General features: G+C 47.0%; 1 protein-coding gene across 5 annotated transcripts in view; it reads left to right on the top strand.

Annotated features, from left to right (window-relative positions):
• RGS8 (regulator of G protein signaling 8) overlaps positions 1 to 13437 on the top strand; it is a 47368-nt gene extending 33931 nt beyond the window's left edge. For all 5 annotated transcript variants that reach the window (XM_027565515.1, XM_027565516.1, XM_027565519.1 and 2 more), the window contains 2 exons: positions 6843 to 7009; positions 8454 to 13437. In XM_027565515.1, coding sequence (XP_027421316.1) covers positions 6843 to 7009; positions 8454 to 8636 — 350 coding nt within the window. In that variant the 3' untranslated portion in view covers positions 8637 to 13437. The remainder of the gene's footprint in view (positions 1 to 6842; positions 7010 to 8453) is intronic.
• Positions 13438 to 14113: the final 676 nt, after the last annotated feature.

Here is a 14113-nt window from a genome sequence, read left to right as displayed (position 1 = left end):
ATGTCTTCACAGTGGTTTGCCTATTTCCTATCAGATTCCTGCTCTTTTTTCCAAAGTAGCTGTTCTAAACTCTTTCTACTCTCATCGATATTCCCACTTCAGCACACACTGCACTTGTAATTATTCAACTGATTATTTTGTTATTTATTTACTTATTTATTTTTGGCTACCCTGGGTCTTGGTTGCTCTGAGCGGGGGCTACTCTTCATTGCAGTGCCCTGGCTTCTCATTGCAATGGCTTTTCTTGTTGGAGAACTTGGCCTCTAGAGTGTGGGCTTCAGTGGTTGCAGCGCACGGGCTTAGTTGCTCCAAGGCATGTGGAATTTTCCAGGACCAGGAATCGAACTCATGTTCCCTGCATTGGCGGGCGGACTCTCAACCACTGGACCACCAGGGAAGGCCCTGAATTAATTATTTTAAATGATTGCTTAGTCTCTGTTACACTAGACTAACTTGGAGTTCTGTGAGGTTGTGACCTTATCTGATTTGATTCTACCGTATCTCCAAAATCTAGTGCGTGGAGGAAGACCACCTGCAGGGCTTTCACCCCCAAATTAAGAAGAATATCAAGGCTGTTCAAATTGATGCATCTCAAATATGTCCCTCCCTGAACTGTTTGTCTTCTTCGACCCCTGCCCCTCTTTCTCTACTTTTGACTCTTAGGAAGTCAAGTTCTTCTACTTCTTGATCTTTCTCCTTCTCTAGAATTTGCCTTTACCAGATACTATGCTTTTCCCCTTTAATTGTTCTCTTCCCTTGCTCTTCTTTTCCTTCTGCCTGCAAACACATCGGGAAAGATCCTGCTTTGGAGCCATATGGACGGTAGGGAAACTTGGCTGTTCTTACCAACTGTGTGACTGGGAAGTTTATCTGACTTCCGTATGTTTTAATGTGGAAAATGGAGTGGGTCATTTGTGCTATCTATGGGTCAGCACTGCTGTGAAAGTACAATGAGCTGCTGTGTGTGAAATCTCTAGCCCAAAGCATGGTGTGGAGTAAATACATAAAACTCTCTGCCGCAGACCCTAGATAAATAAGTAAGAAACTTATCTTCAGTTCGTACCACTTTTCCAGCTAACATCAGATAGGACCTCCTTCTGTATCCTGCGTCCAAACTACAGACTTCCCTGCATCCACACACAGCTTTTCTTCTTTCTCTCTATCCTAACATGGCCTTTCTCCTGCCTTCCTGGAGACAACATTTTATCAATTAAACACTTTCTTTTAAAAAATTATTTATTTAGATTGCATCAGATCTTAGTTGCAGTGCATGGGATCTTCATTGCGATATGCAGGCGTCTCCTTAGTTGCGGCATGTGGAATCTTAGTTCCCTGACCAGGGGTTGAACCCATGTCTCCTGCACTGGAGGATAGATTCTTAAACACTGGGCCACCAGGGAAGTCCCCTCAATTAAACTCTTTCTTTTCGTTAGCTTCAATTCCTCCTGCTCAACAAGTATTTTCTGGCCAGATCAACATTTAATCATACCCAAGGCTATCTTGGAGAAGGAAATGGCAGCCCACTCCAGTATTCTTGCCTGGGAAATCCCATGGACAGAGGAGCCTGGAGGGCTCCAGTCTACGGGGGTCTCAAGAGTCAAACATGACTTAGCTACTAAACCACCACCGAGGCTATCTTACCAAAACCCCAACAGACAGACAGACAGACAGACACACCCCAGAGCTCTTTCCTGACTTCCAGCTATGCTCTTTCTCTCCAGATATGCCCTCTGATCTCTCTGCTCCCTTTCTTGGAAGAGGCATCTAAATTCATTGTTTCAACTTCCTCCCCTCTCACTCACCCCTGTACTTAACCACAGTATGACTAGGGCTCTCATCACACCACAGTCACCCTTCCTGCCAATGGTTGCTGAATCTTGCTGCTGAGTCTAACAACCACTGCTTCTCAGACCATATCTAGCTTGATCTCTGGGCAGCACTGGACATGGTGGCTGCCTTCCCTCTGAAATGTTGACTCCCCAGGCCTTTGGAGGGCTGTGTCATCCTTCTGTTACCAAGTGCAAGTTTGCTCTGCACATCACGACAGGAAAATGAACCCGAGAGTCGGGGGTTGAGGCAAGGAAGAGACGTTAGTTGGAGAGCTGGCTGACAGAGAAGATGGCAGTCTAGCACTTCAAAATGACCATCTTATAATTGCGGGCAGGTGATCTGGAAGCCAGGCTCTTTTACAGAGCAGAGATGGGGGAGGTGAGGAAGCAAAGCAAAAAGTCCATTAATCTTGCAAACATCTCCCAGAAATGCAAGCCTCAGGCAGGGGATGTGTTAATTTCTTCCTTCCTGCCATTCACAGGTGGAGGAGGTTCTGAACAAATGCATTTTAAACAATCAGGCAGAAGGGCAGGATTCTCCGAGGCAGATCATTCTGTAGGGTTATAATAATAAAAGCAACAAAAAGCAAGTCAAAGAAACAGTTCCAATGTGGGGTCAGAACTGGCTTCTTTGCAGCACTTCTCTCTCTGGCTCTTTCACAGGCCTCTTGATGTGTGTGTATCTTCTATGCTATGCTATGCTATGCTAAGTCGCTTCAGTCGTGTCCGACTCTGTGTGACCCCATAGACGGCAGCCCACCAGGCTCTGTCGTCCCTGGGATTCTCCAGGCAAGAATACTGGAGTGGGTTGCCATTTCCTTCTCCAATGCATGAAAGTGAAAAGTGAAAGTGAAGTCGCTCAATCGTGTCCGACTCTTAGCGACCCCATGGACTGCAGCCTACCAGGCTCCTCCGTCCATGGGATTTTCCAGGCAAGAGTACTGGAGTGGGGTGCCATTGCCTTCTGCAGTGTATCTTCTAAGTAGGCTCAATAATTTTAGCATTATTATTAGTAGTAAACATTAGTCTTAACTATTTCTGGTTACTCTAACAACGTTTCTTAACTGTAGGCCTCTGCTTGTGTGACTCGCCTTTCCTGCCAGTCTCTTCTCCCTCTTCCCCTCCTGCTTTCACTTAACTTCCTTCTCAGCTTCACATCTCAGCCTAGAAGCTTCTTCCTCCTGCAAGACTTCCCTCTTCTCCTCAGCTCTGGCACAGGCACCCTTCCTGGGTACTTTCACAGCAACCTACGCTTTCCCTATCATATCACTTATCATCTATACCATAATTACCATAATTATGTTATCTTGGCTCAAATTGCTCTTTTACTGCAAGTTCTGTGAGCGCTTAACTGTGCTTATGTTTTTTGCCCAGGCTCCTAGCAGAATGCCTGGGTCGCATAATGGGTGCAAGAATAAATGAATGAACGGGTAGAGATGGCATTACTGCTGTATTAGATTGGAAGTTCACCTATCTTATATTTTTTAACGCTGCGTGTTATTACTTGTGTGAACTCAGTCTAGCCACTTTCTCTAAGCATCCATTTCCTCATCGATAAAGTGGAGAGAAGTAAAGCAATGATCCTGAGAATACTTTGCAAGTATTATCTCCTTTAATCCACACAAAGACCCAGCAAAGCTGAGCTCTGATGCAAGGAGATAAGGTCTGTACCTTGGGTAGTATGAGGCCAGAAAGTTTCCCTGGGAGGGCGATTCTCACTGATACCATTGAGGAAGGCGGAGAGGTAATTTTCTTTATCTCTGCTCGCTCACAAGCACCTGTTCTTGCTTGATGAGAAGCAAAACAAAATCTAACAGGAGCCACAAACTTTTCAATTCGAAGAATTTATCCTCTTCTGGTTTAAAAACAATAGGCTCTTGAGAGAGTAGCCTTGACATATATACACTGCTGCTGCTAAGTCACTTCAGTCGTGTCCCCATAGACGGCAGCCCACCAGGCTCCCCCGTCCCTGGGATTCTCCAGTCAAGAACACTGGAGTGGGTTGCCGTTTCCTTCTACCAGATGTAAAATAGCCAGAAGGAACGGGCTGTCTAGCACTGGGAACTTGGTGCTCTGTGAGGGCCTAGAAGGGGGGGGGGGGGTGGGAAGGAGGTTCGGGAGGGAGGGGACTTAGTTATACATATAGCTGATTCTCTTCAGTGTATAGTAGCAACTAACACAACATTGTAAAACAATTAGACTCCAATTAAAAAGAAGAGAAAAAACCCAGGCCCTTCCTAGTCACTCTTCTGAGTCTCTTCACATTTGCTCCTTTAGATCATTGCAGTGTTTTAGGGTCCCCCCAACTTTTTCCTTCCATACCCTGACCACAGTGGGAAGGCACAAGGACAGGGCCTCTGGCCTGCGTCCTCCCCACGCCATGGACAGGGTCCCTGGCTCTGGTCACATGTGGACTGATCTCTGCTCCGAGGTCGCTTTGCTGGAGCAGACCCCCACCGCCCACCCCTCGCCTCTCACAGGCACTGAGTCCCCTCAGAGGCTCCCACGGCAGCAGGTGGGTATGGAAACCTGTTGAACGCCTCTTTGAGACCTTGGAGGAGACAAGACATGGCAAAGAGAGCACCCACAAGGGATATCATGGACAGGAATTTTATGATTCGTTCTCTAACGTATCCCAAGACTTTGAATAGTACTTTGTACATAAGTAGGTTTTTTAAAAAGTTGTTGAGTCGAATGAATGATTTTTAGACTCTCTTTCTGCCTAATCATTGCCAGGCCACTGTTTCACACGTACACTGATCCTCAGTTTATCTCGCATTTCTGTTCCCTCCTCTCAGGGCTTTGAACCCAAGGCAGGTATAAGGGTGCGTGGAGCCCTGAGCGGCCTCTTATATGGATCTAAACTGTGAGTTACTTTCCTCCTGCCTGGCACAGCAACAGTTTTATTTCCATCCTGCCTGATGCAAAACAACCTTATATCATGTCCTACTTTCTCCAGTCTCCTTGTCTTACTGTTAAGGTGACCGTGTGTCCTGGTTTTTGGCTATGGTGGTCATGGTGTATGCCCGTTCTTCCTGTGTAATTAACAGAAGTGGTCCCCTTCACTCTCAGAAATGTCCTGGCTAGGGTGATAAACGTCATGGCCAACCCTACCTTTGTTTAACACTTTAAGCTCAGGCCCCCAAACTTAGATTTCTTTGTGATTTAAGGTTTAGGTTTGAGAGTTTCATCGAAACCCTTTTCTCTCCCAAGTTCCTGGCTCTTAAAATTAAAAGTTTGGGTTTTTATAACTACGGTTCTAATGCGGGCAATAAGATGTCTATTTTGAAATAGACGTTTTAATTAGAAATAAAAATGTTTCAGGAAATTAAAACAAACATTTAAAATGTCACCCACGTGGGTGGTGCCGCCGGTCCATGGAATGAAGCTGGGCAGTGGCCAGTCCTGGTACATGTGCGTGGACCTAGGCTGCTCAGGGGAGTCCACGGGTACCAGTGGGGGAAGTGGGTGTGAAATGAACTGGGAGATTTCAAGTGGTATGTGTATATATATATACTACTATGTATAAAATTGGACTTCTCTGGTGGCTCAGGGATAAAGAATCTGCCTGCCAGTGCAGGAGAGTAGGAGATGTGGGTTTGATCCCTGAGTTAGAAAGATCCCCTGGAGAAGGCAGGGGCAACCCACTCCAGTAATCTTGAATCTGGGAAATCACATGGACAGAGGATCCTAGTGGCTACAGTCTGTGGGGTCATAGAGTTTGACACAATTTAGTGACTAAACAACAACATGTATAAGATAGATGACTAATGAGAACAGACTGTAGACCACTGAAACTTGTACTCAGTGCTCTGTGGTGACCTAAATGGGAAGAAAATCCAAGGAAGAGGGGATATATGTATATGTGCGGCTGATTCATTTTGCTGAACAGCAGAAACGAACACAGCATTGTAAAGCCAACTATAATAAAGAAATTATAATACTATATACTATATATAATACTATATAATAAAAAAAATCCAATTGAAAAAACAACTAAAAACTGAAAAAAAAGAGTGAATAAAAACTTGTTAACATATTGTCCTTCTAGTAAATTTTAGAAAAGAAATGACACATTCTAGCCAGAATCATTTTTTACGAAATGCAGTCTCTCCTTTGTTTTCAGTTGAATCTGCCCTTTCTCTGGGGACAGTTGGTAGAAAGTGATAGGTCTTATTTGATTTAAGGAGTGTGTGTTAAGGGTTAGGATACTTTATAAAAACTCTTTTAAGATGAAAACATCAGCCCAATGCATAGGCTAATGTTTCTTTTTCCAAATCTGTGTGATAACCCTACCCATCTTATTCTGATCAGAAGCTCCATTTGGCAATATGCGTGACATTAATTAAGAAAAATGAAAGGATATGTTAATCATTAAATCATTTGGTAGAAAAGTTATAATTGATCTTAATTAAAACATATCATTTGATAGGCAAGCTTTTTAAAAATAAAGGATCCATGTAATTAATCATTAAGGTATGGGACCTCAAAAGTTTGTAAAAAGAGGCTGAGCACCCCTTCCATATAATAGGATGGTTTTTCTGACTTCATGGCAGTGGGGTGTTTACTTTCAGACATTTTTCTGATATTAGTAGAGGATTTGCCCTGAGACATTCACACACCCTGACCCACCCAATTTGTCTTGTGACAGATTGTTTTTTTCAGGTTGGTTGACTTGGATTGGGTGAGAACGAATTCCATATATTACTTTGGCCTCATTAGAAACACAGGCTCACCAGTAGACCCAGGGGATAGCTAACTCTGCCTTACGGGACAGGCAGTGACCACTGAGGGCTGATCCTCTAATGAGGAGCACGGCCCACCTCTGAGGTGCCTGTGTGTTTAAGAGAAGAGAATCTTCAAGAGGATGTGGAGGAGGATCAATGGGGGCTGGACAGTGGCCTAGCTAGGGCCACTCTTGCATTCTGACCACCTTTCTTTCTTTCTTCTGCAGTTCTTGAACTGAAGCCTCTCCCTATTTCTCTTCCTTTCCACACCCCTCCACATCCACAGATGGAGTGGCTGCCTTCCGCGCCTTCCTGAAGACGGAGTTCAGTGAAGAGAACCTGGAGTTCTGGTTGGCCTGTGAGGAGTTCAAGAAGACCAGGTCAACCGCCAAACTGGTCTCCAAGGCCCATAGAATCTTTGAGGAGTTTGTGGATGTGCAGGCTCCGCGGGAGGTGCGTTGGCGGTGGGGTCTTGTCAGACCTCCATCCATAACCCTCTCTCTTTGAAGGGGTTTGAGCCAGGTTTGACGGGGACTTTCTTCTGTACTGAGCCTCACTGCTCTGATGGCTCTTGATGAAAAAAGGGATCACTTTTAAGGTGCGGAGCCCAGGGATTCTATAAAAAGGAGCTCTATTAGGAGTATTTTAGCTGTCTGTCAGTTCAATATGTGCCAGCAGGAACTGTGTTTCTATAGGGATTCTGCAAGATAGATGCCAATAAATCCATGTTAGTTTTCCTAAAGGAAGGCAGCATGGCTTAATGGAATGAGCATGTACTTTGGAATCTTGTTGCAACATTAGCTCCACCACTTACTTGCTGTGTGATCTTGGTCAACTTACCATGTTTCTCTGAATCACATTTTCCCCAGTGTAAAAGGGTATAATATCACCTCCCTTTCAAGACTACTGTGAGTATTAGGGGTCCAACACCTAGCCAATATTTGCCATTGCTTATTAATGAGTGATTACATTCACTTATATTATTTTATGGTATTTCATTTATTATAATTACTTATAATGGTAATATGAATTTCTATGTACTGCTATTCTGAGTTATAAAACAGGGTTTTACCTGGGAGGGTGTTATAGAAGAAAAATATTTGCTCTCTATGAATTTAGACGCGTTATGTATGTAGAACTCTTCAATTATGCTTTGACTTGGGACTCAGGAGGTCTTTGGCCAATGGCCAGGATACAGCAGGCTTCTTATAAATGTTGGTTGGATGAGAGATGTACATTCTTAACATAGTCTTTCTCCCCAGGGCGTTTGTTTCCTTAGCTGAGAAAGGACAAACGGTCAAGTTTACTTTAGGGAACCCACATTAATGCTAGTCTCTGGTTTAACTCTTGGCCTGACATTGGGAAGACCTCTGGATTGAGGGTTGAGTAATTTGGGCTTTTTTACCTTGACTGTTACTAACTTTCCATAGTACGTTAGACCAGCTTTTTTTCTTTTTTTAAGATTACGCACTAAATTTTAATAGCAACAGGGAATAAAAATGGGGGAGTGAGTGGGAAAGAAGAGTGTTCAGTCACTCAGTTGTGTGTGACTCTTTATGACCCCATGGACTGTAGTTATCCCACCAGGCTCCTCTGCCAGTGGAATTTTCCAGGCAAGAATACTGGAGTGGGCTGCCATGTCCTACTCCATAGACCAGCTTTTTGATAACTCATTTCTTCAGTATCTTTATAAATTGGAATGAAGCATATCTGGTCTTTAGACCTTACAGGACTCTTCCTGGGATCAAAAGGGATGACTTTCATGAAAGCAGTTTGAAAAGTATGAATAAGCTTAATGTATTTAAGATGCTGTCATGAATAATTATTAAGTAGGACCAACTGCCAGGTGCCTTGGCCCTTGAGGGCCTGTGATGATGTTCTCTGCTTGTGTCTCCAGGTAAACATAGACTTCCAGACCCGAGAAGCCACGAGGAAGAACATGCAAGAGCCATCCCTGACTTGTTTTGACCAAGCCCAGGGCAAAGTACACAGTCTCATGGAGAAAGACTCTTACCCCCGGTTCCTGAGGTCCAAAATGTACTTAGATTTGCTGTCCCAAAGCCAGAGGCGGCTCAGTTAGAACTCAGATGGGGACTCTTGGAGATCACTGGCTTCCCCTTCCCCTTGCTGCCAAGACCATATTCTAATGTGACGTGTCATAGGTGTTCAAAAGCAGTGGCGATTAGGTTGGAAGGCCAGGAGTGAGGAACGGATGAAGAGCCATCCCAAAGTCTGATCAGCCGCCGGAGCTCGGACTCTGTCCTGCCCCCTTTACCCGTGTTTGTGTCTTGGTTAGTGGTAGTACTTTGTCACCCTTCTTTGGGTTGGCAACTTGCTCTTCATAAGGCCTTGGGTCATCTCCACCAAGAAGGGAGATTTGCTGTGCTGGGCTAATCTGTAAATAATGCAAAGGCAATTTCCACCACTTCCACACGCTCCTCATTTAGGATTCCTGACTCTTTGAACTTCTCCTAGACCCCTGTGAAGAAGGGCTGGAAGACTCAGGATCACATTTGTGATTTGCTGTCATAATGTAATGGCCAGTCCTGGGTGCTGAGACCTCAGTGTTATCTGGGGTTTTCCGCACTGTCACTGACAGGTGGCCTCTGAGGAAAGGGACAAACTCCATGAAGTTGGCTATTTCTTCCATTTCCATAGGACCAGTATGAAAGGCCGTGATCACTGCCCATCCCAACCTAGGAAATTCACAAGACTCCTATACACTTGCAAATCCAGGAAGGATCTTGGGAGACGTCCTTCATCACTTCTGATATAGAGCTGCTATTGAGAAATAGACAGCTTGCAAGTCTTCCTCAGTTCTACCAAGAAGTTTTCCAGAAGTTGAATGAGCAGGGAATGTAGCACCAGTAGACTTTTGGGCAGCGGGGCACCATATAACCTCTCTGTTGCTTAATGTACACTCTGTCCTCACCTCCCTGTGGCATCACACATCACTGACCCCGTAGAATGATGGACGGCTTGGTAAAGGGAGGTGAATTCCCCTAGCATGGACAGCTCTCATGTGCCTAATACTTTCCCTGTCTCTCCCTCTTCCCCACTCCATGCAGGTCATGTAATTCTGATGGGGGAGAATGGGAACTTAGGCTGTCACTCTCTTTCCAGCTTGCTTCCTGGGAGTATGCTTTCTTAGAAAGGTCCCTCTCATGAGGGCCATCTTGGCTGATCAGCCGCTTCCTTCTTGATGTTTTGGGATTGAAAATGGAAGCGAAAGTGAAGCTGAGAAGATGACTGTGAACATCTGGTTTATGGAGAACCTTCCTTCAAGGTGACTTCATGGTACCCTGGTGCTGCTCTTGGAAGTACATCAGGAAACTCTTCCTTGGATGGTGAGTGAGATGCAGGAAACCTTTTTCTGGCTGCCCAGGAAGAAGCTGACTTTGGCCCAAGACTGTGGTGCCAGGGAGATGGAGCCTCAGCAGAGAGACCAGAAAGTGGAAGAGGAGCCTGGGAGGTGCTGGTCTCTTGGTAGACTGAATCAGAGAGAACGGGCTGGAGGTCACTCGGGGTGATTGACAGCCGATGGATTTGGATTCAGTGCAGAGTTCCAAAGCTTTCAGCTGGACTAAATGAAGCCACACAGGTGTGGGTTCTGCAGCACAGGTGACTGAGGCCTTGGTGGAAGCTGTCTCGTCCTGGGGGAAGGATGGGCCTCTTTAAATGTGAGGGTATTCCACGTTTGCATTCTCGTCCAGCAGCTTCATGAATCTCTTCCTTCCTCGGCTACAGCTACAACAGGCCAAGAAGGCTCTTGAGTCCCACTGGCTGTTAGGGTCCGCTGCCCTGCTGTGTATCTATGAGCATTTGTGAATGAGAGTTGATGTGTCTGTATAAACCATCAAGGAGAGAGAGAACACAGGACTCCTGAAGAGACCTGTGGAATTTCATGTTCAAGAACTCTGCAGCCTTATGTGGGTGTTCCTAGTTAGATCGGGTAGTATTCCCCCGTCCTCATTGGTGAAAAACCATCCTTAGCTTACGCTGCCAGAATTAATTTAATGATCAAATTCTCAAACAGGGTATTTCCAACGTTGTTTACATACAAAACGTGCATCTGCTGCCAACTCTACTGTCGAACATGAAGGGCATGTAAATTGGAACAGCACTGAGTTACAGAAACATGAAACGTTCTAAGAGGGGCCTTTTTACCACTTCCACTGTCCCCAGGAGAAAAGTCTGAACAAGACTGTTGTACCGGGGAGCCTAGGGTTCTTCCCAAACTACTGGTGGAAGGAAGGCAGCAGATGGTGATGTCATGGAGCCTGGTGACTTCCTCCCACGATGGGGAGGTGTGACGGACCCAGCTTGGGTATCCCGAAATTTGCCACTAAGTGAAGGGTGGGTGGGTTTGTGTTTGTATGTAGAGGAACGTGATAGCTATGTTTATGGTACTCCCATGGAGAGAGAGAGAGTGTGTGTGTGTGAGAGAGAGAGAGAGAGACAATTAAGAGCACTAGACTAGTACACCACAGAGATGATCTTCCCATGGGTGGAGCTTTCCTCACACCCTTTATGTTCTGCTTCCCACAAGTGGCACAGGGCTCTCTGCTCTGATGCTTCTTTCAGGCACTTTGGTCATGCCAACCCAGATTCTGGTCTGTGACGAAACAAAGAGAAATGTTTACAACATCTAGAGCAATATCCGAGCATACCTCATCCTTGACCTTCCCCATCACCCTGTCCCGCCCGCTCCCCTGCCCTCTTCACAAGCCCTCCTCTGCCTCCTTAGGGGGGCATCCCCAGGGGCCACTTCTCCCATTTGCCGTCTTCCTTGGCGCCTTGTGCCGGGCTTGTGCTGTGGCCTGCCTTCCGGGCGCAAGCCGTGCAGTGGGCCGGGCAGAGCTGTGACATTTAGGGCTGCTCTCCTCCCTGAGTGGCCTTTCAGCCCCACATGAGTCGTAACCGATTTGGGGGCTGGTGTGAGATTTCCTGTCGCCCTCGCTAAACCAAATACAACATCATCAATGACAACCCTTCAGAGCTCTGGGCACCTCTGGGGTGAGGAAGGATCCCCGAGCAGCATCTATTATGAAACCTGAGGATGTGCAGGGGTTACCCAGAAAGCCTGTTACAATTGCTAATTCCCAGCTTCCACACCCAGAGATGCTGATCTGATAGATCTGGGGTGGAACTCAAAAATCTGCATTTTTAATAAGTTCCCAGGTACGTAGTGGCTTGTGAACCATACTTTGAAAAAAGATGGTCTAAGACAGTGGTCTAAGACAGAAGCTCTCCCCCTTGGCTGTTCAGTGGAACCACCCGGAAAGTTGAAAAAACCCAAATGTCCAGATCCCACCCCAGACAGCTTGGGGTTGGAACTCAAACATCAGTAGTTTTTAAAGCTCCAAAGGTGAATTCAATGTGCAGATGAGGTTGGGAAGCTGGACCCGAGGAATGGGGAGGGAGGGGTGGTGGTCTCCAGCTGGTCTCAGAGGGCTAGAGCACACCCAGCCACAAACAAGCACAATAACCAGGAACCTGCCAGCCCTGAATCTGACTCCTAGGGTGGCTGTCTCTGTGCCCTCTCTGACTTGCTCTTTTGAGATAAAAATATTTCTGTCCCAGCTGCATGCATGGGGTATGCCAATGGTGGGGGCTGAAGGGGTCCTTGGGGTTTTCTATGGCTCCCGGCTCTTGTTCACAGGGCTTCCTCCAAGCTTGCCTCGTGGGCTGCTTCTCTGTTTTTTGTTTGTGTTCATGCACTCATGTGCTTGCTCATTTCATGTTAGGCTGTGCCTCTGTGCCCAAGACCATGAAACATGGGAGCTGGTCTTAGGTAGCGGGTGAGGAGTGCATAGCAGTAATAATAGTGGTAGCATGACAGCTTCAGATTTCTCAGTGGAGGGTGTCACACCCTCAGAAGTGCAAGCTCTTTGAGGCTTTCTCTGCCAAGGCCGCCGTGGGGTTTGGGTTGTTGCTCTGCGCCCTCACCATTCCCTTGTTGGTCTCAAGCCGGGTGGGCAGCTGGGAAGCTCCTAGTTGATTTTACTCTCTGGTGCTCTCTGCAGAACTTGCTGCTCTGGATTAACCAAAGCTGTGAATGGCTCTCCGCCCAACCTGCAGGCCCAGCCGCTGGGTGCAGGCCCTGGGCACGTGTCCCCAGCACGGCCGGGTATCCAGGTGTGAGGGCAAGGCGTGAACTCACTGTGGTTGAGCAGCGGGGCTGCGGGTGGGATGAAGACAAGCTGCTCCTGTGGCATCTGCTTCTCCATAAACCGGAAAGGAGAGGTGGTGAGTGGTGAGTTCAGAGGCAGGATGTCTCCCATCATCGAGAGCACCCAGACCTCTCCTGACCCCTGTCTGTGCCCACTTCCCAGCCAGGCAGAGGAATTAGTGATTTTCCATCTGAGGCTCTCTTGCAATCTGCCAAGCATTAGCCCTCTTTAAATCTGCATCCTCCGTTTTGAAAGCAAAAGAGGTGGCGAAGTCACCCCCTGGCACGGGGAGCCTGTGCCACTTGGCATGAGACTGAGAAGGAAGAAGCCAAGCGCGGAGATGTCTTCCTGTCCCTGCGACCTCGCCGAATCATGCGATGCCGTGGTCCAAGTCGGCAGGATGAGGCCACTGGCCGTCCCAGCTGTGGGGGCCGGGTCCTGTCGATACACTGGTCCCCTTCCTGCTTCTTCCTCCCTTCTGCCCCTTGGCTCCCTCCCCTCTTCCAAAGACAGAACCGGTGGCTGGGCTTGTGTGCCCTCCGGGCGAGGCAGCGTTAGCTGCCGAGTCACGGGGCGCAAGCGCATCTGTAGCAGCTCATCCTCATTGAATTGTTTCATTACTGTGCAAAGTGGAATAATGTCATTCACCTCTACTATAAACAAGGCTGTGAGAACATAATAAACCAAACCTGAACACGCTGCCCTTCACTCTCTGCCCACATTTCTGGCCGGCTGACTCTTTTGTGAGGCAATGCTTCCCGTAACACATGGACACCCCGGGAGGGGGCATGCGGCCTCTCCCTGGCAGAGGCTGGCACGGTGCCAGCCATGAGGAAAAGCAGTGGTGTGGGTGAAAACGGGATGGGAAGGACTTGGGATGAGTGGGGGTGGGTGGAGAGCGACTTCAGGCTGCAAGAGTGGCTTTGAAACTGTAAAGTGCTGTGCAAACACGAGGTGGTATTTTTATTAGTACCACCTACTGCTTGAAAACGCAGGGAGAGAAAAGAGTGAGGCATGGCTTGTATATTTGTTCAGCTGGAGCTATCTGAGAATGGAGTGGGTTGATCTTTCTTATGCCTGTATCTCACTTTATACAATCGCTGTGCCCCTGAAAGGCCTGGGTGAGTCATCGAATCTTCCAGAGTTTCTGGTGATGGGTCCCATGTAGGGGACCCACAGGAGAATGAGCTGGAGAACCTGCTCGAAAAAGCTCATTTTTCAGGGGTGGTGATGAGACAGAGATACACGAAATGTTAATCGTCCAAAATAATTAAAATGCACCAGAGGTGGTCTGTCTTTAAAGGAAAGCTGATGTTTCTTCACAGGTGATTGCTTTGGGTTAAATAAAGAAGCCTTCTGCCTGGAAACAGTCCGCCCGCACCCC

Source organism: Bos indicus x Bos taurus, chromosome 16 (assembly GCF_003369695.1).
Source record: "Bos indicus x Bos taurus breed Angus x Brahman F1 hybrid chromosome 16, Bos_hybrid_MaternalHap_v2.0, whole genome shotgun sequence".
Taxonomy (NCBI): Eukaryota; Metazoa; Chordata; class Mammalia; order Artiodactyla; family Bovidae; genus Bos; species Bos indicus x Bos taurus.
The sequence above is the reverse complement of the archived record's forward strand: the minus strand, read 5'-3'. Positions and strand labels throughout refer to the sequence as shown.